Source organism: Hippopotamus amphibius, chromosome 1, assembly GCF_030028045.1.
Source record: "Hippopotamus amphibius kiboko isolate mHipAmp2 chromosome 1, mHipAmp2.hap2, whole genome shotgun sequence".
Lineage (NCBI taxonomy): Eukaryota > Metazoa > Chordata > Mammalia > Artiodactyla > Hippopotamidae > Hippopotamus > Hippopotamus amphibius.
The window spans coordinates 74,564,095-74,587,781 of NC_080186.1; the positions used below are offsets into that span (position 1 = coordinate 74,564,095).

At 35.0% G+C, this 23,687-nt stretch overlaps 1 protein-coding gene across 2 annotated transcripts in view; it reads right to left on the reverse strand.

Annotated features, from left to right (window-relative positions):
• LRRC7 (leucine rich repeat containing 7) overlaps positions 1–23,687 on the reverse strand; it is a 371,481-nt gene that overhangs the window by 267,089 nt on the left and 80,705 nt on the right. For both annotated transcript variants that reach the window (XM_057744562.1, XM_057744552.1), the window contains exon 3: positions 7,402–7,519. In XM_057744562.1, the coding sequence (XP_057600545.1) occupies positions 7,402–7,519 (118 nt within the window). The remainder of the gene's footprint in view (positions 1–7,401; positions 7,520–23,687) is intronic.

Below are 23,687 nucleotides of genomic sequence, written 5' to 3' on the forward strand. Positions count from 1 at the left end.
TGCTTTATCATATAAAACAATTTACTCCATTATGACCATCTATCAGCTCTGAAAACAGGCACAGACTATTTATTCAGACACCATGCTATCATAAAATTCATTTATCTCTAATGGACATAGGATTTTAATTTTACTGTTGGATTAAGATCTGAGGAAGAAAGGATAAAAGATCCATTGGCATGGAAAGCCAATGTAGTTACCCATGGATTGTTGTATGTAATGTTCGAGAATTTTCCTTAGAGAGGAAGGGTGATTTACACACAGCATGAACATTTATTTACATCTCTCTCTCTTCCTCTCTCTATCTCTCTCAAGAAAGATAAAGGTTAATGTAGTTTTTTTTATATAAATTTATTTATTTATTTATTGGCTGCATTGGATCTTTGTTGCTGCACATGGACTTTCTCTAGTTGCTGCGAGTGGGGGCTACTCTTCATTGTGGTGTGCAGGCTCCTCAATGTAGTGGCTTCTCTTGCTGAGGAGCACGGGCCCTAGGCACGTGGGCTTCAATAGTTGTGGCACATGGGCTCAATGGTTGTGGCGCATGGGCTCGAGAGCACAGGCTCAATAGTTGTGGTGCATGGGCTTAGTTGCTCCATGGCATATGGAATCTTCCCAGAGCAGGGCTCGAACCCGTGTCCCCTGCATTGACAGGAGGATTCTCAACCACTGTGCCACCTAGGAAGTCCTTAATGTACTTATTTTTAAAAAGAAAGAATAGAATCATTATTGAACACAAGAGGTTAAAATCTCATTTCCAGTTAATTTTGTTCCAGTTCATTGGGTGTGTTCAAAGTTCCAAGTAAGTAAATGTTCCAAACATTGGGTACTTTCAATGTTCAAGCATATAGAAATCACTAGATATAGTATTTGTCCTAGAAAAGCCTATAATGTAGTGAAGAATAAAGTATATTATTAGATGATCCCTATACTCAATAATCTGAGAATATGCATTTTTATCACAAGCAACAAAGAATATTTTAAAAATTCACCATATCCTAGGCCACAATGTGAAAGTCAATGAATAAAGAGAAATCGTCCAGACTATGTAATCTGCAACCTATTTCAATAAAAATAATATAACTAAAAAAGCTGCAAGTATATTGAAATACTAAAAACAACTGAGTAAACTGTAAGAAAGTAGGGAGACTCTGTAGAAAGGAAAATAAAAATAATAATAAATAATAAAAAGCTGCCGTATAAAGTAGAAAAACAGAAATTAATGTTGGAGAAAAAGACAATCAACCAATATTGAGACTAATAAATCAAAAGAGTATTATTTGAAAAATTAGTAAAATAGCAAAACTGCTGACAGTATGGAAGATAAAAATGTACAAGATAGATGGGACAATTAAACAACGTTAAGAATACAAAGAAAGAAACAGCCACAGATATGGCAGAGATTTATAAAACACATAAAAGGAGCCCATGGACAATGTTTTACAATAAAATTGAACATCTGGATGATGGAATAGATTATGTCCCAGAAAATTATAACATAAAAAAGTGACTCAAGAAGATATAAAGGTATAAGGATGGGAAAGAAAAATAAAATTTTTATATGCAGATGATATGATTTTAAACACAATAATTCAAAAGAATCTACTGGGTATATATTAGGATTTATAATTCAGCATCGTGGCTGAATGTAAGATCAAAATATCAAAATTAGTAATGTTTCTGGATAGCATCAACTAAAATTTATTTTAAAAATTTAAAATGAATACAGGAATTCCCTGGTAGTCCAGTGGTTAGGACTCTGCACTTCCACTGCAGGGGGCACAGGTTTGATCCCTGGTCGGGGAACTAAGATCCTGCATGCTGCAAGGCCAAAAAATAAATAAATTAAATAAATAAATAATTAAATAAATAAATAAAAGAAATAAAGTTTACAAAACTAGCAAACTAAACTACTTAGAGATAACTCTAATGAAATGTGTGCAGATCTTTCTTAAAAGAAATCACCAAACTTTATTGAAAGACACAAAATAAATACCATGTTCATGGATTACAATACTTATTATCATAAATATATCAATTCATCTCAAATTAATCTTTAAATTCAAACCAATTAAAAAAAGTTTTTTTGTGAACTTCAAGTTAACCTAAAATTTATATAAAGAATTAAATACCAAGAACAAGACACATTTTAAAAAGAAAGAGGACGTATTATCAAATATTAAAAACAATATTGTTATAATGATTAGAACAACATGATATTGGTACAAGAATAAGCAAGGAAGCTGATGGAGCAAGACAGAGTTTGGGAAAAAATATCTTTTACATGTAAAAGAGGTATAATTATAAATTAGTGAGAAAATAAGAGACATAAATGTTGGAACAATCAATCATCTATTCATATGGAAAAAATAAATTTTGATAATATATAGCACAAAAGATAACTTGCAAGTGAATTAAAGGCCTAAATGTGAAAAGAAAAACCAATATCTTTGGAAGAAAATGTAGACAAATATCTTTATGATATTAGCATATGAAAGAATTTCTTAAATAAGCTGTAAAAATACAGCCAAAAAGAGGAGTGATAAATTTAGTACACTAAAATTGGCAACTTCTCTATGACAAATGGCATCCCAAGAAGAGTGAAAAGACAAGCCACAAATTGGGAGGTGATATTTGTAATCCATTTAACTAACAAGGTATTAGTGTTCACAGTACATAAATGTTTCAAATCACCAAGAACCTAACGGACAAACAATGCAAAATAAAAATGGATCAAAAATGTCAATTTGTAGAGAAAGATATTCTGCACTTCCTAATAAAAAGAAATGAAAAAATGCCAACTTCACTGGTGGTGATTAAGGAAATATAAAATAAAATATTGAGCTATCTTTATATATCCATCTGCATGGCCAACATATAAAATACTGAATAATTCCAAATATTGACAAGCATATGGAACAGTGGGAACTTTGGTACTCTGCTAGTACAATTAGATTCACACTGATCATTAAGGACAAATTTTAGAAACATAATGTAGAATGAAAACTTGCAGAATAATATTCACAATGTGTTAGCACTTCATGGAAACTTTAAACACTAACTCTGAGAGGAAGGAAAAAGGGATGGAGATGGGAATTTATGAGTTACGGTAATGTTTTATTCACTAAAAAAAAGCTAGAGTGTTATATTTATAATAAATGCTAACATTTTTAACTACACAGTGGGCACACTGCTGTCTCATATTACTTTCATCATGCTTAAAATGTTTAATTGTTAAAAAAATTAAAGCTACATAAATATTTTACTATAACTGTCAAGTGTTTTTAATGCTAAATTGAGTTTTGAATGATAAGATTGAAACAGGTGAAAAGAGGTGTGAAAGGTGATTTAGGGAGAGGAAATTATATACATAGAGTCACAGAGATATGCAACAGCATTAAATATTTGAGGCAGCTCTTCAATATCTAGAGCATAAAGTTAAAAAGTACAAATCATCTTTGGTGAGATGAGCAGATGGAATGGGAGTGTAGGTGGTCAATTGTGGGGACGTTTAATGCTGTTAGGGAGCCTAAACTCTATTCTAGATCAACTGAAGTATCTTAAGTAGGAAAGTAACCCAGGCATATTTACAATTTAGAAAGTGCTAAAGCTACTTTGTGGAGAATATGTTTGGGAATGGTGGTGGCGATAATGGGATGGGGAGACCAATTCTCAGGCTATATTAAGTAGTCTCGGAAACAGACATGACACTAACTTAAGATGGTAGCAATGGGAACGATGAGAAGGAAACAGACTTGACATACATTTAGGAGATAAAATTGTCAGGCTTTGGTGACTTAATGCATATGGAACAAATGGAAAGAGGAGACAGTGGATTTTTGCGCTGAATATCTGCGGGAATAATAGTAACATTAAGAGAAAATTGGATATAATGGAGGAAAAGCAGATTGAGGTGGATGATGAGTTTGGTTTTAAACACATGATGTTTGGAAGTGTTTGTGGAACACGTTTTAGCTATGTCCAGCCTGCAATTGGCCATACTGGTCTGAGGCTCAAGGGAGAGGTCAAAGCTTGATGTGAAGTAGTCATTCTCCTGAGAACAAGGATATTAAATATATTATTATATGGCAGGTTGGAGCTGATTTTAGTGGTTACTCATCACTTATTGCAGCATCAGTTCTATCTTTTCCAGCACTCAGGTACAACATTTACCAGATTCCAGTATAAGAGGTAGGGACCCTATCCTATGTATTTTTATGGTCACTCATCAAATTCCAACACAATTCAGGCAAATGTTTACCTAGATTGACTAGCACTTGAATGAGTCCCTGCCTCAAAATAACTATTCTATTTTCTGCCCCTAAATACCAATACTGATTGTATTCTCTCATGTCTTGACTCTTTTTCCACCAGGGCAATTCCACCCTTGTCAAACTGTGATGCTGATACCGCACTTATTTTCTGCTATCTGCTCTTTCTTTACTTGATAGATTCCCAAAGGATGTACTATGCTCCTTAAGTAACTGTCTAGGTCTCTGCCACACAATTCAGTGACAGCTTTTTAGGTATGATTTTGTGAAAGGACTGATGTATTGAAATCTTTTACTGTTTGTGTCACTTCTAGCGGTAGCTGATATATCATCACGCTCATCAAACCTTTTGTACTATACTAACTTCACAGAATGATTTGCCACATTTTGCTTGTCTTTTTGTATAAATGTTTCCACAATATAGCAACCATAAGCATAGCTAAATCCCTAAATACTACTTAGTACTTCTAATGATGCTCACAAACTTACTTCTGAGTAGAAGTATAACTTGCTGTTTACATCCTGGCAACAAAAACTTTTTGATGAAAGAAGGCCTCTAGGAGATGATTACAATGCTCATAGAATGTTGTATTTCTTAGAATGTTCATGTTTATATTTGGTGATGAATTTCCTTCTGATTCTCTTTAAGAACAAGATAGGTTTTTTATTTACTCGAACTATCTAGCCAAACCTGCCTGAAGGCCAAGGGATATGTTATATTTGGCCATATGACATTTCTCAAAAATTGTAATTTGAAAATAGAATTTGATGTGCAAACATATATAAATAGTATTATTTGTCATTAAAGTATAGAAATATCAATCCATAAAAATATGTGACCTGTAAATCTATTTTTAAAAGAATAAATGTAGGCCTTTATGTCATTTTTCAGTCGGCCTAAATCTAGTTGCTATTCTTTCTCTAAATTGGCAAATGGTCCTTCTAAGATTGTCTTCCTGAAAACCCTCTAAGTGGTAAATTGAGTTGGTATAGAAAGATGCGTGTGTCCCCCATTTGCACTCTGTTTCCTTCAAATGAAATGCTCTCCTTTATTCAGATGCTACTGTACTTCATGGAATTCCTCAAGACATATTCTTTACTTGAACTCTTCCTTAATAATAAAGCAGTCTTTATTAATCTTTTTATTCTCTAAGAATTTACAATTGTAATTTGTGACATATGATTAACCACTTTATTATATAATGTTTTATGATATTCATTGATTACTTGTAGGTGTTAGTCTTCTTTCCCCAGTGATACTGTAAGTTTTTCTGTGACTTTCATAGTCTTGAATTAAAGAAATCACTAGCCATTTAAACTGGTACATTTCAACAACTGTTCCATGTTCCAGAAGGACCATTCATCCATGAATTCATTCAATACATTTTACTCAGCTCCTACAATATGCCACTCACTGTTTTAGGCAATAGAGATGCATCAGTGACCAGGACAACAATAGAAATTAGAACATTGCTGAATTTTCATTTTAGTTAGGGAATCTAAATAATACATAAACAATTTAAAAGAATAGTACCTCAGTTTCTCATAAAGACTATTGAGAAAATCAAACAAAGGAGGGACATAGGGTATGCTTCTAGCGGATAATAACACCAGTTATTTTGAAGTGTGCAATACTGTATTGTTCACTATGGGCACTATGTTAGATGGAAGATCTCTAGAATTTATTCATCTAGCACAGATGAAACTTTATACTCATTGAATAACAACTCTGATTTGTCCTGTCCGGGCTTAGTTATCATTTCTTTTTTTTTTAACAAATAAATTTATTTATTTATTGGCTGAGTTGGGTCTTCATTGTCTGCTTGTGGTGGCTTCTCTTGTTGTGGAGCATAGGCTCTAGATGCGCAGGTTTCAGTAGTTGTGGCACATAGGCTCAGTTGCAGCTCACGGGTTCTAGAGTGTAGGCTCAGTAGTTGTGGTGCATGGGCCTAGTTGCTCCGTGGCATGTGGGATCTTCCTGGAGCAGGGATTGAACCCGTGTCCCCTAGCATTGGCAGGCAGATTCTTAACCACTGTGCCACCAGGGAAGTCCCGGTTATCATTTCTTAGGATAGCTTTACCTAACTACACTGACTGGATTATGTCCTACTAGTACACACATCCTTCATCTCCAGTGTATCTTCACACGCAATTGTTTATTTGATCATCCATCATTATTTGCTTCATGTCTAATGCATGTACTAGAATGTAAGTTTCATGAGGGTGGGGCTCTATTTTGTTCATGCCTTTTCCTTTGGCACCAAGCATATTGCCTGAGGTTACCAAAGCAATATATGCATACACACACAAAGTTTAACTGCCTAGATTAATGATGGAGGGGTCGTGTTTTATATTTTCATAGTGCTTAGTCATAACCCTTTTTGACTAATCCTGGCTTTATTCTAATAAAATAGGGAGCCAAGTTCATTTGGAAGGAAATGAGGACTTAATGAATTTATGAAGACACAGGAGATTCCCACAAACATTTAGAAGAAAAAATCATCAATATGAATATCAGCTAAATCACCAGACATAATAAGTTTGGCCAAAAATATAACAAATACTACTGAGCACTTATTCACCAGGCATTGCTCTAAACATTTGAGATACATCAGTGACCAAAACAGAGTAAAATCCCTCCTATCACATATTGGAGTTTGCATTGTGGGGCAGGAGAAGATAGACAAGACCATAAAAAATCAGTAAATCATATATATTGAGAAGATGGTCGGTGCTATGGGAAAAAATGGAGGAGAGTATGGGAAATTGGGAGTTCAATTCCAAGAAGGGTTAATGGGCAGCCCTCATTGAGCAAGTGTTGGGAAAAATTTTACTTTGAGAATGAGGAAAATCAGCAGTGTAAAGTCGGTAAAATAGTCTAGAAAAGATTAAACCACATATCTGAATGCAGAGGCACATAAGGCCTGAATGAGTCAGGGACATTAGTAAGAGGAGGGGAGAGAAGTTTTCTGTCTTTGATTCGTAAGTCAGGATTTAGCTTTTCAACAAAATCAAGCAAGAGTTGCAACAAAATCAAAGAAAAAGTGCTATGTCATTTGCTAAGTGGAAACATTAAAGCATATTTTCCATTAAAAATTCAAGTTATTTAGAGATGAAATGAAAATCTTACCATTTTTACTGATGTCGAGTTCTTTAAGGTTAACTAAACTAGCAATAGTGGTTGGCAGATTTGAAAGGTCATTGTCAGGAATACTTAGTTTTCTTAGAGCTTGACAGTTGAACAATTGCTGTAAAAAGAGAATAATAATTAGATCTCAATTTGGTTAAATCCAATTATATATAAACTTAGTAACAAAATTCAGCTCACCATCTTTACAAATGTGGTAGTAAAAGGGCTAACTACAAAAATCTCACCTTCTTCCACACCCATCCTCGATGTATTCAGAATTGTTTTCACATTCCATACCCATGTTAGTGCCTCCCTACTCTCTGCTACCCACATTCACCACCCAAGGTATTCTGCTTTTCCCTCTTCTGTTTAACATTAATGTTCACTTTGCCACCGAGACAACTGATCTTTTTTCTTTGAAATAATTTCTGGAGTAACCCCTTCCTTTGTATTCCCACAGCTACCAGGATTACCTCAATTCTCTTTCTCCACAACCACAAATTACTTCCATTTAGTTATGTCGAACAGTTGTTTACCTGACCTGCAAGAACTGCAATACAGTTGAATATATGAGCTCACATTTCTTTTGTGTCCCCCCACACTGCTTCGTAAATATCTACCAAATCAAACATTTCATCTCTGATATTTGGTGAAAAATAACCACTAGTGATTCGTCTACTTCTGCCACCAATCCAAAAGTACTAGATGGGAAAGAGTCAAGTGTTAATGCAATGGTTCTCAAATCCAGCATGGTTTTAATCACTGATGGGTGGAGATGCTTGATTAAAATATGGGTCCTTGGGCTTCACCCAAAGAAGTACTGATATGGTGGGTCTGGGATGAAAATTAAAATCTTTATTTTTAACAAACACTGTAGTGATATGGTTATTTTTATGTAGCTGTTTCCAGTATCATGTTTCTGGAAACAGTATGGTTAGACATTTTATCTATGTCCATCTCATCTTGACTATGCAAGATTTGAACAGCTGGAACAGAATTTTTGATTCATTTCTGGAAGAATTATCTTAATGAGATCTTTTCTGTTAGACATTTCCAATTTTGTTTTGCTGAGTTTCCACAGATGAAGTCTCTGGTATCCATGACTATTCAGTTGGCCCACAGGACATTTAACTACTGCTTGTTCTTAAAAGTAATTCATAGTTTACAGGCAATAACAACGTAGTACATGGTTGTTATTTCTTAACTCATTAGCTTTTTTAAAAAGTAGATTGTGCTGGTTATTACTCAAGATAAAATATATAGTTTCCTGCTTTTGGTTAGTCATTTTTGGCTCCTAACAAAGATTATTTGCAATACTTCATGTAGTGCTAGGATTTCAATATTCTCCATAGAAGTGTTGCTACTTCTTTTTATAAAATCTAAAAAAGAACTCTGATGGAGAGTTTTCACAAACTACTAATTTTCCCTTAAAAAATAGAAAAAAAAAATGTCTACACTCATGGCCAAAGTTAATTTAAATTTTTGTCCAGTCTCTATCATTCTGTTAGGACCATTGCACTACATGCAGTGTGGTTAGTTATAGATGCATAGATTAAAAAAAAAAATCAATGTCTCTTGACTGGTATTGGTAAGATGTATTAACTACTCCTTAGCCTGATTATTATAACCATTTTGTGCAAAACTCGGACAACTTATTTTCAAAATAGTGTTTTTGGTCTGTAAATTCCAGTTTCATCATCCCAACTAATTCTCAGCTTATCCTAAGAATGAACAGAGGTCCCCATATTCTTCTTCAATTTTAAATGAAGCCACATCAAGAACAAAAGATTTGGGAGCTCCTGAACACCCTACTACATAAAAGAATCTAAGATCCCTATGGCAGAGAGGCTAAGGGCATGGCATTTTGGAATCAGACTTATGTAGATTCAATCCCCACTTATTTAGTTACTAGCTGTGTGATCTTAGGAAAGTTACATAACATCTCCGAACTCTATCAATTTCCTCATCATAAAATGCGGACAATAACATTACCTAACTTGAAGGATTATTGAGAGGATTAAATGAGTTAATATATGTCAGTTCTAACTCTTGTACTTTTTCACATATTAACATCTTTGATATTTGGGATTCATCTTCCAATCAAGATGGTTATATTTTTTAAGCAGTGTTTTTTTCTTAATGGTACTACAATAATGGTAATAGGGTGTCTTATAATCAACGGCCTTGGATTTAATGAAATGAATTACTTGTAAAAATGTAAAACTGTGTTTGGCACATAGTAAGAGCTTGATAACTGTTAGCCATTGCTAATATTTATATGTTAATGAAGAAACAGAAGTATACCTATATAATAGTCTATTTCTTTTTTTTTTAATTTATTTATTATTTTTTGGGGGGTACACAAGTTCAATCATCTGTTTTTATACACATATCCCCGTATTCCCTCCCTTCCTTGACTTCCCCCCAATAGTCTATTTCTTAATTTTCTAGATGATTAGGTCTTTGAAGGCAAGAGTCATGTCTGATTCATCTTGGTGTCAACCTGCTTCACCTTCGTATATATCAAAGTGAATAGCACAGTGTCTTGTACATGGTGTATGTTGAATAAATAACTTTGAAAGTACACTTAGATAAGTAAAGGGAAAATGAGGAGAGTGCTAAGCTCCAGCTGAGAGCGTTACTTCACTGGTTAGGAAGTTTCAGATAAATAAACAATTTCAGTGGAATCTCAATTTCATAAACAAAACAGTGAACTCTTGAATATGAGTCATGATGTCTATAAAGTGGCAAAGAAATTAAGAAAGCATTTTAATGATTCTTTCAATATTCAAGCTTTGAATGAAAATGAGGTAAAGAATGATCATGAAATAGTTGTAATTCTTCAATATAGTATAAAACAGCAACTATAATTAATAGCTAATTAAAGTAAGACAGTGATTATGGTTATCCTGCCTTTCATTTACTAATGATATTTCACATTTCAAAAAAATTCTTTTGAGTCTTAAAATATTTGTGTACTAAAGTATTCTTTTTCTTGGGCTGAAGGAAGCAATTTAACTCTGACAGAAATTGGTTTGAGAAGAGTATGCAATTTAAATTACTGACTCCAAAAAGTAATGGTTAGGTGTTTTCTAAGAGAGCTGATGCAAAGGAGAAATGCCAGAGTGTTGAAAATAAAACATATTTGGGACCAAAAATGCATATTTTAAAAAATGTTATTCATTAATTTATGGAAAATCATTAATTGATGTCTGCTGCAAACTCTACACTATGCTAAGTACAAGGCACACAAAATGAATGACACAGCAACTCAGCTCAGTAACTTAGTTTACAATGTAATATTTAGATATTAAATACTGTGGGAAAAGACTACGCCAAGATAAATATCAGATGTAATGAAACCACTCTGGTAGAATATCTGCCTAAAGTTATGTTGATGAGGTTGGCACATGAAAGTATTTCTGGAGGAGGTAACAAAAAAATGGATCACTTAAGAGCCAACACAAATTAGCCAGATGAAGGTTAAGGAAGCATAATGTTGTAATTGTAGCATCTAAAGATGCTCCAAATTCAAAGACTGCGTAACTCAAACTAGTTTTAAATATTTGCCTGACAGCATGAGGTTATTTGGGTCGTGGAGTGAATTCTCTGAGTCCATCACATCTACATGCATTTAAAATATATTTATTGAATACCTATCATGCAGTATGGTTCAGCACTGAGGGTAAGAACATAAAAAGATACCCATCAATTTCTGTTTTCAGCAGTATGGTGGACTACATATTTAAAGGAAAACTTTTTAGTGCAGCAAAATCACACACACACACACACACACACACACACATTCCTTTAATGTGTATCTTAGCTTTGGCTGTAAAATACTGGAATTTCTCAAATTCTAGAATAATAAGAAAATGCTAATACACAGAGTTAAGTGGGTCTATATTTAGCTTCTGCTCTAGTGGTGTCTGTTGGTTTCTGGTGGCTGAAGGCTGAGGGTTTTGTTTTGTTTTGTTTGCAAGTGGAAGGATAGAAGACTGCTTGAGGACTGAACAGAGGTCAGAGACTAGCTTACAGACCACTCCATACACAGTTGGATTCTCCTAAGGGTGACACTCTCAGTGAGTGAATTAAAAAAAAACAAACTGGGTCTTGCAAAAGGAGTCAGTGGTGAATACATGCGTGACTTTCTCAATTTTGGCTCTGAGTAAAGTGAGAAGAAAAGAAAGAAAGAAAGAAAGAAAGAGAAAAAGAAAGAAAGAAAGGAAGGAAGAAAAAGAAAGGAAGGAAGGAAGAAAAAGAAAGAAAGAAAGAAAAAGAAAGAAGGAAAGAAAGGTAAAGAAAGAAAGAAACAGGAAGGAAGGAAGCAGAAGGGAGAAAGAAGGGAGGGAAGGAAGGAAGGGAAAAAGAGAGACAGAGGGAGGGAGGGAAAGAGGAAGGAAGAAAACAGAAGATCGGGAGAAAAAGAGATAGAAAGAATAAAACAAAAACAAAATGTTTAATTATGGGAATAAAAAAATCAATGTAGGTCAAAACAGAAAGCAGTATGGTAGTGGCATAAAAATAGATATATAGATCAATGGAACAGAATTGAGAGCCCAGAAATAAAGCCACTCATGTATGGTTGACAAATATTTGACAAGGGAGCCAAAAAGATGCAATGGGGAAAGGATAGTCTCTTCAATAAATGGTGTTGGGAAAACTGGATAACCACAAGCAGCAGAATTACATTGGACCCCTATCTTATACCACTCACAAAAAATAACTCAAAGTGGATTAAAGACTTAAATATAAGACTTGAAACTGTAGAATTCCCAGAAGAAAACATAGGGGAAAATCTCCTTGACATTGGTCTTGGCAAAGATTTTCTGTACATGACACCAAAAGCAAAGGCAACAAAAGAAAAAAAAAAACAAGTAGGACTACATCAAACTAAAAAGGTTTGTGCAGAGCAAAAGAAGCAATCAGCAAAAATAAAAAAGCAACCTATGGAAAGGGAGAAAATACCCATGAACCATTTATCTGAAAAGGGGTTAATATCCAAAACACACACGAAACTCATACAACTCAACAGTAAACAAAAATCTAATTAAAAATATGCAAAGTATTTGAATATACACTTTTCCAAAGAAGACATACAGAGGACCAATAGGTACATGAAAAGACACTTGTCATCACCAGTCATCAGGGAAATGCAAGTCAAAACCACAAGGTGAGAACTCACACCTGCTATCATCAAAAAGACAAAAAACAACGAGTTGGCAAGGATGTGGAGAAAAGGGAAGCTGTGTACCTTATTGGTGGGAATGTAAATTGGCATAGCCACCATGAAAAGCAACATGGAGGTTTCTCAAAATATTAAAAATAGAATGACTATATGATACAGTAATCCCACTTCTGGGTATATATTCAAAAGAAATATAAACAGTATCTCAAAGACATATCTGCACCCCACGTTCACTGCAGACAAGACATGGAAACAACCATAAATAGATGAATGGATAAAGATGTGAGATTTATACATATATCTATCTATATCTACACACCCTACACAATCCATGATTGGTTGAATCCTCAGATGTGGAACCATGGATCTGGAGAGCTAACTATCAGACTTAAGTATCCACAGATTTTGGTATCCATGGCAGGTCCTGAAACCAATCCCACACAGATTCCAAGGGAAGACTATATACAGATTTACAACTGTCTGGGGGTTTGCACCCTTAACCTTCATTTTATTCAAGAGTCAACTATATATACAGTTAAATGGAATATTATTCAGCCATAAAAAAGATAAAAATCATGTCTTTTGTGGCAAAATGGATGGAACTTGAAGGCATTTTGCTAAGTGAAATAAGTCAGACAGAGAAAGACACATATTTACTGTATGATCTCACTTTTATGTGGAATCTAAAAAAGCTGAACTTCTAGGAATAGAGAGTAGAATGGTGGTTGTCAGAAGCTGGATGGTGGGAAAAGAGGGAAGATGTTGGTTAAAGGGCACAAATTCCCAGCTATAAGATAAATAAGGTCTTGGGAGCTAATGCACAGCATAGTGACAATAATTATTAACACTGTATTATATACTTGAAATGTTTTAAGAAAGTAGATCTTAAATGGTATCAGCACACACACACAAACTGTAATTATGTGAAGGGATTGAGATGTGGTACCCTATTGGTACCTTACTACCTTATTGTGGTAATCACTTTGCAATATATACATGTATCTAATCATCACATTAAACACCTTAAACTTACATATATTGCATGTCAATAATATCTCAATAAAGCTGGAGAAAATCAACGTAGAACTATAATTCTGAACAACAGAGGCCTATATATCAGGAAAAAGGGAATCAAATTAAAAACATTCTTAGATTTTTGCATGGTTTTGGAGGAGGGTAAAGATACTAATTAACTTTAAAGTTAAATATGTACACTAAAATTTCTAGGATAACAATTAAAGAAATATAAATAAGGTGTATGATTTCCTAGTGAGTAGAAATAAAATAAATGGAATGAGAGAGAGAAGAAAAAGATCTTTAATACATATAATGGAAAATAAGCAAATACTTAGAAGAAATGACAGATAAATATAAAGAAAAGAATGGGATAAATTAAAACAAATATATCAATAGCTGCCATTAATAAATATGGATTAATCTCTCCAATTAAAAAAAGACTATCAGAGTGAACTAAAATTAAATGTAATCAAGTTATATCCTATTATCAGCGATACACCCAAAACTTGATAAAACTGGCAAAATTAACCAAAATAAAGCTTATGCAGCAATACTGGTTTAAAGCAAAATGCATTACTAGAGAGAGAGTAACCTTATGTTAATAAACACTTCAGCTCACCAGGACTATATAATTCTAAACTTGTATGCACCTAGTATCATAGCTTTAAAATAGTTAAAGAAAAATCTGAGATATCTACAAGGAGATATTACAAATCTACCATCATAACAGGAATTTTAATACATATCTCTCAATAATTAATTAAAAACAGATTAAAATAAAAGAAAAGGTATAGAAGATGGCCACTAGCTTGTCCTAGCGGACACATATATAACACTAAACTTAACTCCTATAGAATTTTTTAAAAAGCATGTGTGAAAAACTTGCAATTAACCATGTACTAGACATAAAGGAAGCCTCAACAAACTTCAAAGAAATAGTAATAAAAAGAACAAACTCTTGGACCATAATGCAATTGTTATAAATTATTCACCAAAAGATAGCTTTAGAAGCTTGTGTATTTGGAGGTATATATATATATGTGTATATATATATATATATAAAAATATATAAAACACACCAAATTTGATGATTTAATAACACTAAATTTAATATATATTTGGATATATATATAACACTAAATTTAATAACTCCTGGGTCAGAGAATAAATCACCCTGGAAATTATAAAATATAAGCAAATAATAACAAAATATTACCTGTCTAAAGTGCCAAGATATAGCTAGAGTAATTGGGAGTCAATTATAGCCTGAAATGCTTACATTAGAAAGGATAATCAGGTGAAAATGAATGAGTTAAGCATGCACCTTAAGAAGACAGAAAAAATACTAACAGAATGTAGAAGGGAAGCAGCAATAAAGAGAAGAGGCCCTCACGACTCACAATGGTCTATGAAGCAGGAAAGCTAGAGATTCCAGAACAAGCCCCAGACTAGGAGCTCCTCACACAGAGGAACCACGTCTTTTCTGGGTTATTGCATGTATCTTATGACAGTTTTTATTTTTTAAATTTTTTTACTGTGAAATATACATACAAAAGATTGTATATAATGCATATTTTTTAAAAAACTAATGATGATAAAACGAAGAGCCATATTCCTCAATTCAGTTTAAGCAAGCTGCTTTATTTTCCTCCCAATCATGTCCCTTTGTCACCTACCCGATCCACAAAAAACGACCAGTTTCTCATTCTCTCACCTTTTATCACAGGTCTTGCAATCCTAAACATATATACTGTTTAGATTTGTCTGTTAATCTTTATATAAATGGAATAATAGGGTATGCTTTCTTCTGTATCTTGACTTTTTCATTCAATGCTGTGTTTTAACATTATTTCATGTTGATATATATAATTTCTTCATTCACCTTTACTGCTTTATGCGTCATATAACACAATTTTCTCATATATTCCACTGTTCATAGATTTTCTAGTTATTTCCATTTTTTTTGAACAAGGCTGCTAAGAATGTTCTTATATACATCTACAAAGTGCACATATATTGATACAAACATTTCTCTTAGGAGGCAGCCATATGTTCAAGTTTACTAAGTAACAGAATTTTTTTCCCTAATGTGACTGTACCAATTTAAAGTTCCATCAACAGGGATAAGAATTCTTATTTCTTCATTTTATTTCCAAAATTTGATATTTTCAGACTATTTTTTCCAATCTGTGACATGTAAGATGGTAACACATTTTATCTATTACTAAAAAAATTGAACACCTTCTTGTGTTTTATTCATTTGAAAGAATTCATCACATATTCTGAATATGAATTTTTTGACAGTTCGCTCAATATATGCCTCATCATTCCATTCTTTTTATGGTAGTTTTTGATAAAAAGACATTTTACAATAGTCAAATTTATCCCTCAGTTTTAATGTGTGCAGATGGTCTCCTATTTTTTTCCCTCCTAAAAGTTTTAATGCTTTGATTTGACTCATTTGGAATTTATTTTTGAGAATGATGTAAAGCAAGGATCCATTCTTTTCTCTTTATAGATGACCAGTTGTTCCATTTTAAAAATAGGTCATTTTTTTCCCACTGATTTGCAAGACAAATTCTGTTGGATTTCCACATGAGTAAGGGTCAGTCTCTGGACTTTCTATTTCTAGTCCACTGTTCTAGTTGTCTACCTCTCATTCCAGCTGGGTCATCAGGGCTCTATGACTCTAATTTGTGCTTGTGCTAGAGAAGAATGGGGAAGGAATATAGAGAATTCCTGGAGAAGGAAGAAAACAGTCTATCCAGGCTTTAAGAGGGAGAAGTTCTGTTAGCAGAAGGCAGGGTGGGAAAGTAGAGGTAGATTGGGAAGAGCAGGGAAGTTCAGCAAGCTGTAATACGAGGAAAGGACCAGAGGTATGTTAGGAATGGCAAAAAATTAAAAGCGGCCGTATTCCAAGCTTTACGGAGGGGGATAGAAAATGCAGATTTTAGCCAGAACGTGAAAGGGTAGAAGAGCCAGGGCTTTGTCCCACTGGAGGCGTTCAGAGGGTGATTTTTAATCATTTTTGAGTCAACCTACTGATACTCTCTCCAGAAACACACACGCACCCAAACATATACATTTGCAGCCAATTACAAGGAGCCTGCAAATCCCTGGAAGCCCATGCATGGCTCTATGGACCAGGTTAAGGACCTCTGTGATAGGCCATGCCATGTTGTTTCCAAAAAACCAAATGTGATCAGGTCCATCTCCTGCTGATACTTTTTCAGTGGCTCTCTCCTCTCTTCAGGACTAAGTCCAAGTTTCTTAATATGGATTTCAATGCCCTTTCCTCTCCAGAGTGTCATCTTGTCATTCCCCTGTGTTTTGTCTCTTTCTCACACCTTCGCTCCTACTGTCTTGCATGACCACATCTCCAGCCACACCGAGCAGCTGCCAGTTTCTATATCTACCATGCTCTGCCTTGCCTTTGTAAACGCCAGGTCTCCAGCTGAAGTCTTCCACCCCACCCTATCCCACCTCCCCTCTGCCCTCTTCTACAAACTCAAGCCCTCTCATCTTTCAGGTTACAGCTTAATAATGGTTTACATGCTCCATTTTTGTACTTTCATAACCTTCTGTATTTATCTCTATTGAAGCCTAGATGCCCCTGTTTTGGGATTACTAGGTCGTAAGCTTCTTCAGTTTCTGCAGCATCTGCAGTGTATAATGCAATGTCTGACACATTGCACTTTCTCAGTAAATAGTTGTTCTTTCATGAAAATTCTTAGGCAGGTGAGTGGCAAATAATAAGATAATGTCATTTCTTGAGTGCCTATTATATAAGTGCAAGGCACTAACCTAGATTTTAAAGTATATAATCTACTTCTTACAACAATGCTGCAAGGAAGTTACTATTATCCTTACTTTGCAGATGAGAAAACTCAGGAAGTTAACTTTTACAAGGTCATATAGATAGGAAGTGCCAGAACCAGCATTCAAACTCAGTTCTTCTGGTACAAAGCGATTTCTAGCGCAGTGCATTGTTCCCTCTGTACCATCAGATCCGTGCTTGGGAAAGACAATAGTGATGACTGACAACAGTTGATGGCTGTCTGGGAGGGGAAAGTGAATGAGACGGGGGAACCTTTAGCCCATCATAATGGTCCTACAGGGGTAAGGGAAGAAGACTTGGATTCACTGACTATCTTTTGACAGCAAGGGCCTAAATGAGAGTAAATCTGAGTATATATTATAGCACTTTGCTAACCCCGAAGTGTTACATAAATACAAAGTATTATAATTTGGATTAGCATTTGGATTGGTAATGCCTTTATACTCAGGCTTAGAATATTAAGGACCCAATGATGATATCATGAATGTGAATGACTAGATCTCAGAACATAGTTCCTTAGAAAAAATAAGATAAGGTGTTTATTTTTTTCACTACAGATTTAAAAAGTATAGTTGCTTATGAATTATAAAAAGATAAACCCTTTTCCTGAGAAGTTTCATGTAAGATCATAAATACTCAGTGAGAGTGTTAATGATGCTCTATGTTGGCACAAGCGGATTCCACCAGGGAAAAGAACTAATTGTCTAATGAGTTGGCGTTACTGAATGGCTGGTTTCTTAGATGTTCTTCCTTTGAACCCCTTTAAAAGTGTTCAGGCTACAGCATTTCCAAATTCATTTGAAAGCTGTTTCAAAGAAATAATTATTTTGTGCACATTACAATAAAATGTTTTAAAATTCTTTAGTTTAATACAAGTGTTAATAATTATCTTTAGTTAGAAAAGAGTCAACTCAAAAATAATAGAATAAAAATGGCTTTAACATATACACTTGGTGAAATTGTAGGCTTCTGATTATGACATTCATTCATTTCTTTCTTTCTGTACTTCCTCCCTCCCTCCTCTTTCCTTCTTTCCTCCCGTCCCTCTTGCCTTCCTTTTCTTCCTTTCTTCTTCCTTTTTATCCTTCCCATTTCCCTTCCTTCCTGACTGCTTATATTCAATGAGCACCTCTTGAACATTTACTCAGTGACAGACACAGCACCAGGACCCAAAGAAGAAGCATAAAGTATCCCCTTCCTCAAGAATAGAGTCAACTAGTGGTTATAAATACACATAAAAATAAAATGCTATGTAGTAAATACTAGATACCTACCACAACAGAGATAGGGCTTTGCAAAGTGCATTTTATTCCAAGAGAAACATTCCTAGACTTTGCCCTTAACCTAGAGAATTTGGATGCTTAGATTTGTGTGCCTTTTCGACGATTCTACACTGCTCCCTCACATTACCACCTACCCCTTAGAGGTTCATGAGCAGGAAAGGGACTGACTCAGATGTTTGTTTCTGAGAAACTGGCACCTATGACCAGAAGCGGGCAGAAGGACAATTAGGAATTATCTAGGTGAAAAATAATGAGAGTATTAGTTAAGGCAATGTCAAGAAGAGTAAGACACTTTGGGAGGAGAAATCATTAAGACTTGGTGCCAGTAATACATGGGCAGTCAAAGAGGGAGGGTTTTGTGGTCCCACAGCACTTTAAGGTCTCCAGTAGTAGTGGAGCTGCGGACTGGTGTGGGAGGTATGGGGCTGGACAAATGCTGGTAGCGTCAAATAAGATTGAGGCTGTAGGGGAAGGGAACACTTATAATCCCTTCTAGTGCATTTGAGCAATATTGGATGAGTTGCAGAGAAAAGATCTTTTCTTCCCTGTGGAAAGATGGCAACTACAATAAATACTCAGGCATTTTATCCGAGAAAACAATAAATATTATTGGTGCTGTTTTTAAAATAGAGATCTTTTCAGCAACAATTTGCCCAATGGTGTTGTTGAATCATTTCTCCCTTTGGAACAGCAAGTTTATTTTAGCATTTGTCAGTGTCTTAGAAGGAAGAGAATATATCTGTTGTATTGGAATAATAGCTGCCTATTTGAACATATAAGACATAGCACCTTGCCATACCCATTCTACTAAAAATTTAAAAAATTTTAAATGAAAATATTCTTTAACTTACATATTCATGATTACTTTACTTGACGGTGCAAGCTAATAACACCAAGAAAGAAACAGGAAAAGTGAAAAGCTGGATATAAAAGCACCACTTTAAATGTTATTAATTTTGACCTAGATTAATGGTTGCTAGGCATTTGGGGCAAATTCCTGATATCTTTACAGTACTTAAGTGTGTGTGTGTGCACGTGCCTTTGGAATTTTTTGTTGTTGTTGCTTTTTTAATAGCTGCTAGTTGGTAAAAAGTTTTGGTTAATTAACATTTATAAAAGTATTGGCTTTGTCTATAGAGAGTAATCAATGTGGTGTGTGAACAACTGGGTTGAATGGCATTAATTTAGATTTTCATATTAATATAAGCTGATATATATATATACACTTATGGATATTAGTATAAGCTGGTGTGTGTATACATATATATATACATAAATTTTTTAATGTCTGTGCCTTTATCAGTTCTAGGTACTAAAAACCTAACCTGTGCTGACTAGCTCTGCCTAGGTCAGTAAACCAGAGAGAAGATGGCTCATGGTATACCGCTGGAGTCTCTTTTACACTTATAGTCATAATGGAAAGGTTATAAACTTTGGAAGCAAACAGACCTAGATTTGAATTCTGATTTCATGCCTAACAGGTCACAGGCTATTGAGCAGGTTCCATACATTTTCTCTAAGGCTCAATTTATCATTTAAAAATCCCAACTAGATTGTGTCCTAATCTTATCTTTAACAATGTGCTTCTGACAAGCAGACTTCCTTGACTCTCCAGCAGAACAGGATTACTTGTCTCTCTACTGTTGTTGTATATAATCTTGTGGACATATTTCTACAATCCACTTTTGCAAAATCATAATTCTTCATGCAACAAATATTCAGTCAGATCCTAACTTTGAACCAAACATTGTGTTTCCTGCCAAAACAATAGACATAGTCCCATATTTTAGTGTCTTCCTTCTTCAATCCTATTTCCCCAGAATAAAGTAGGTATTCAGCAAATATGTACTGAATGAATAACTAAAACAGGTTTGGTGAGTGTAACTGTAGAATTGTACACATGTAATATGTAGGCAAAGAGGAGAGTTCAATAGCCATGCCAGTGAGTGAAGAATGAAGATTATAGGAGAAGGTGACAACTGACGTGAATCTTGAAGTAGCGTAAGAGGCAGAGGAAACAGGATGAGCTTAGAGGCAAGGAAGAGCCTTGTGTTTCAGGAACACTTCCTGTGAGAGCAGAAGTAAGAAACTGGAGAGGCAAGCTGTAGTGGACCATGGGAGGCCTCCTATGAGCATTATATGCTCAGTTGCATGGGTTTCCCCTGTCAGAGAGGAGACAGGGAACAGGTTTAACCTTGGTGGTAGCCAGGTCATATTTACGTTTAGATCTACCACTGTTGGCTGCGTGAAGAATAAATTGGGAAAAAGAAAATCAGGTTTAAGACATATCAATAAGAAGACTGTTTCATTAGTCCTTTGAGAGATGATGAAGGCCTGACAAAGGCTCTGTTCATGGGGTCAAGAGATTAGATTCAAGAAATATTTAGGCAATAAAATTGACAGGAGTTGGCCATTGATGTGATATGGAAGGTAAGTAGGAAGAGGAATGACAGGGTCCTGGCACTGGGACTGAATAGATAGTCACCAACTGAGACAGAGACTATAGGACAGGAGACAGGTTTCAAGGGGGAAATCAGGCTTACTGTGTGTGAATATCCAAGTAAGCCCAGAAAGCACACACAAATCTAGAGCCTGAGGGGTAGGGTTGAAGTGGCACAAGAGATTTGTGAATCTTCATTGTGGTGGCTGAAAACATGAGGATGAATGAGGCTGATAACCTAGAGAAAATAGGAAGATCAAGAAGCTCCCTCCTCCTCTCCCCAAAGATTTTATTGTAAAAGTCACAAATGAAACTTTATTACCCTGTTTAATGGATTATTATTACAGTTTTTGCCTTACTTGGCCTCCCTATTCCATTTGACAATGTCATCACTCTCTCCTTAGAAGCCTTCACCTCCTCGGTTTCTGTGACTATTTTTCTAAACAGAGTTCCCACTTCTGTCAGCCTCTCCCCATGCTCTGCCCTGCTGGCCTTGGTCCTGCTCCAGGCTGGTTTCTCTGCAGGCTGGTGGCAGTGTTGCACTGGCGATGAAGAAGCAGCCATCATTGATGTTAATCAGTAAATTCATGTGGTGAACGTATGTTGCAAGCTTTTATGTAGTCAATTCTTAATGATTTAGAACAAAGAAAGAGAACCTTTATTCCTATGAAAGGCCACTGATGCACAGAAAAGCGAGAGTTGAGAGCCATGGGAGTTAAATTCAACACAATTAACCTTTTTTTGCCATCTCAAAAAAAAGAGAACAAACCTTTATCATCCCCTTAAAATTTAAAAAAAGCAGAAAACAACTCACTAGGCAATCAAATAGCACACACACGTATACACACATACCAAAATGAAAAATCAACTGCAAGGCTACATTGTGACTGGGAAATCAAGAAGCAGCTAAAAGGCGCTCGCATCGGGGGGAGGGGGGAGAGACTATCATTTATTGCTGTTTTGGGTTCATTACAGAAACAGCAATCCATTTCTTTGTATAGAAAGGATAACGTCTCTAGGATTATGTTAAAATTAATTTTCACATAAATTTTGAAAGAATAGATATCTTCAAAAGATTTTATCTTTTTGTACCACTGTTAATTTAGAAAAGAAATAACTTCCTTTCTGCAAAGTGGTACTGTCATTTCTCATTTTATAGAAGAAAGTCAACTTTGTGGTGTATTTTATGGTATTGCAGCTCATAAAAATGCCACCATTTGTTGAAGGTTTTTTGTTTTGCCAAGCCCCATACTCACACTTCACGTACGTTGTGTTATTTAATCTATAACCATGAAGTAAAATTACCACATGGTCAGTGGTTGACAAAAATAAGATGTAGGTAAAACAATCTGACAAGATAGATGGTGTTCCTAGATGGGGGAGAAACTAAGATTGAAAACCTTCCCCAAACTCAAATTCAAATTCAAATCTGCCTGATTCTATACCTCTATAGCTTTCTGATACACCAAAAATTTCACTTCTAATTGCTCTTCACCTCAGCAATTAGAGGTTCTAGTGAAATTTTGGAGCTGACCTTTAAAGTTAAATAATACCATCCAGCAGGCAAAACCTGTGAGCTTACATTATTTGTATCCTTTGCTTCTCTTCTTCCCCATCACGACTCAGCACCTGAGGAGCTGTCCACTACCTATGGAGTCTAGTCAAGGGCCTCTTCACCTTCTACCTCAGCACCTCTGACAACAGAATACTGCCAACACGATGTTTTGTCTTCATAATTCAGATGAATTTTGTGTTTGTTTCCATAACAGACTCACGTTTCTCTCTTAGAAATCTTTTAATTGTCCATCTAGAAAAATGTACTATGTGTATGCTATAGTAGATACTAACATATTTGTACTAATTTTTGGAAGCAAATGTTCACACGTTGATTTTACATAGGTCAGTTTTATGGAAGGTCAACCTCATCATAATCACACTGACATAATCCCATGTTTCTATAACAAGTTGAGAATAGCCTGACTTCCCAAGAGTCCCTGGTCAAGAACTGGATCATGAAATTGTTCTAAACCTCATAAATACTCTAGAGAAATTATTTCTCTAGAAATTTAGAGGATAAATGTGTAGAAAACCAAACACATAGAAATGAAGCAACTTTAGAAAGAAAAGAACACAAAAAATACTCTAGAGAAGTAATCCTCCATCAGTTTCCTAAAGGCTGATTTCATTCTGGAAGTGAGTAAGTAGAATGCACTCTCTGATTTAGAAACACTTCGTATGCTAAGGACAGAGCTGGGAAATGAATGACAGTAAAACATGTAATAATGTTAACTTTTACAAGAACTATTGAAAGAATAGATAGCAGATATTAACCCTCCTTTATAAATGTATATTTTCATTTTCATGTCTTTTAATTTGCTCAAATGATACCTTATAATTTACTTGAGCATCGGACATTCACATTTATCAACATGTCTTATGGATCATTTTCTAAAGAAAGTACCATAATATGGTCAGATTTGGTTAGTGCTACCAAAAGGTTAATCCCTGGTGCTTCTTCTA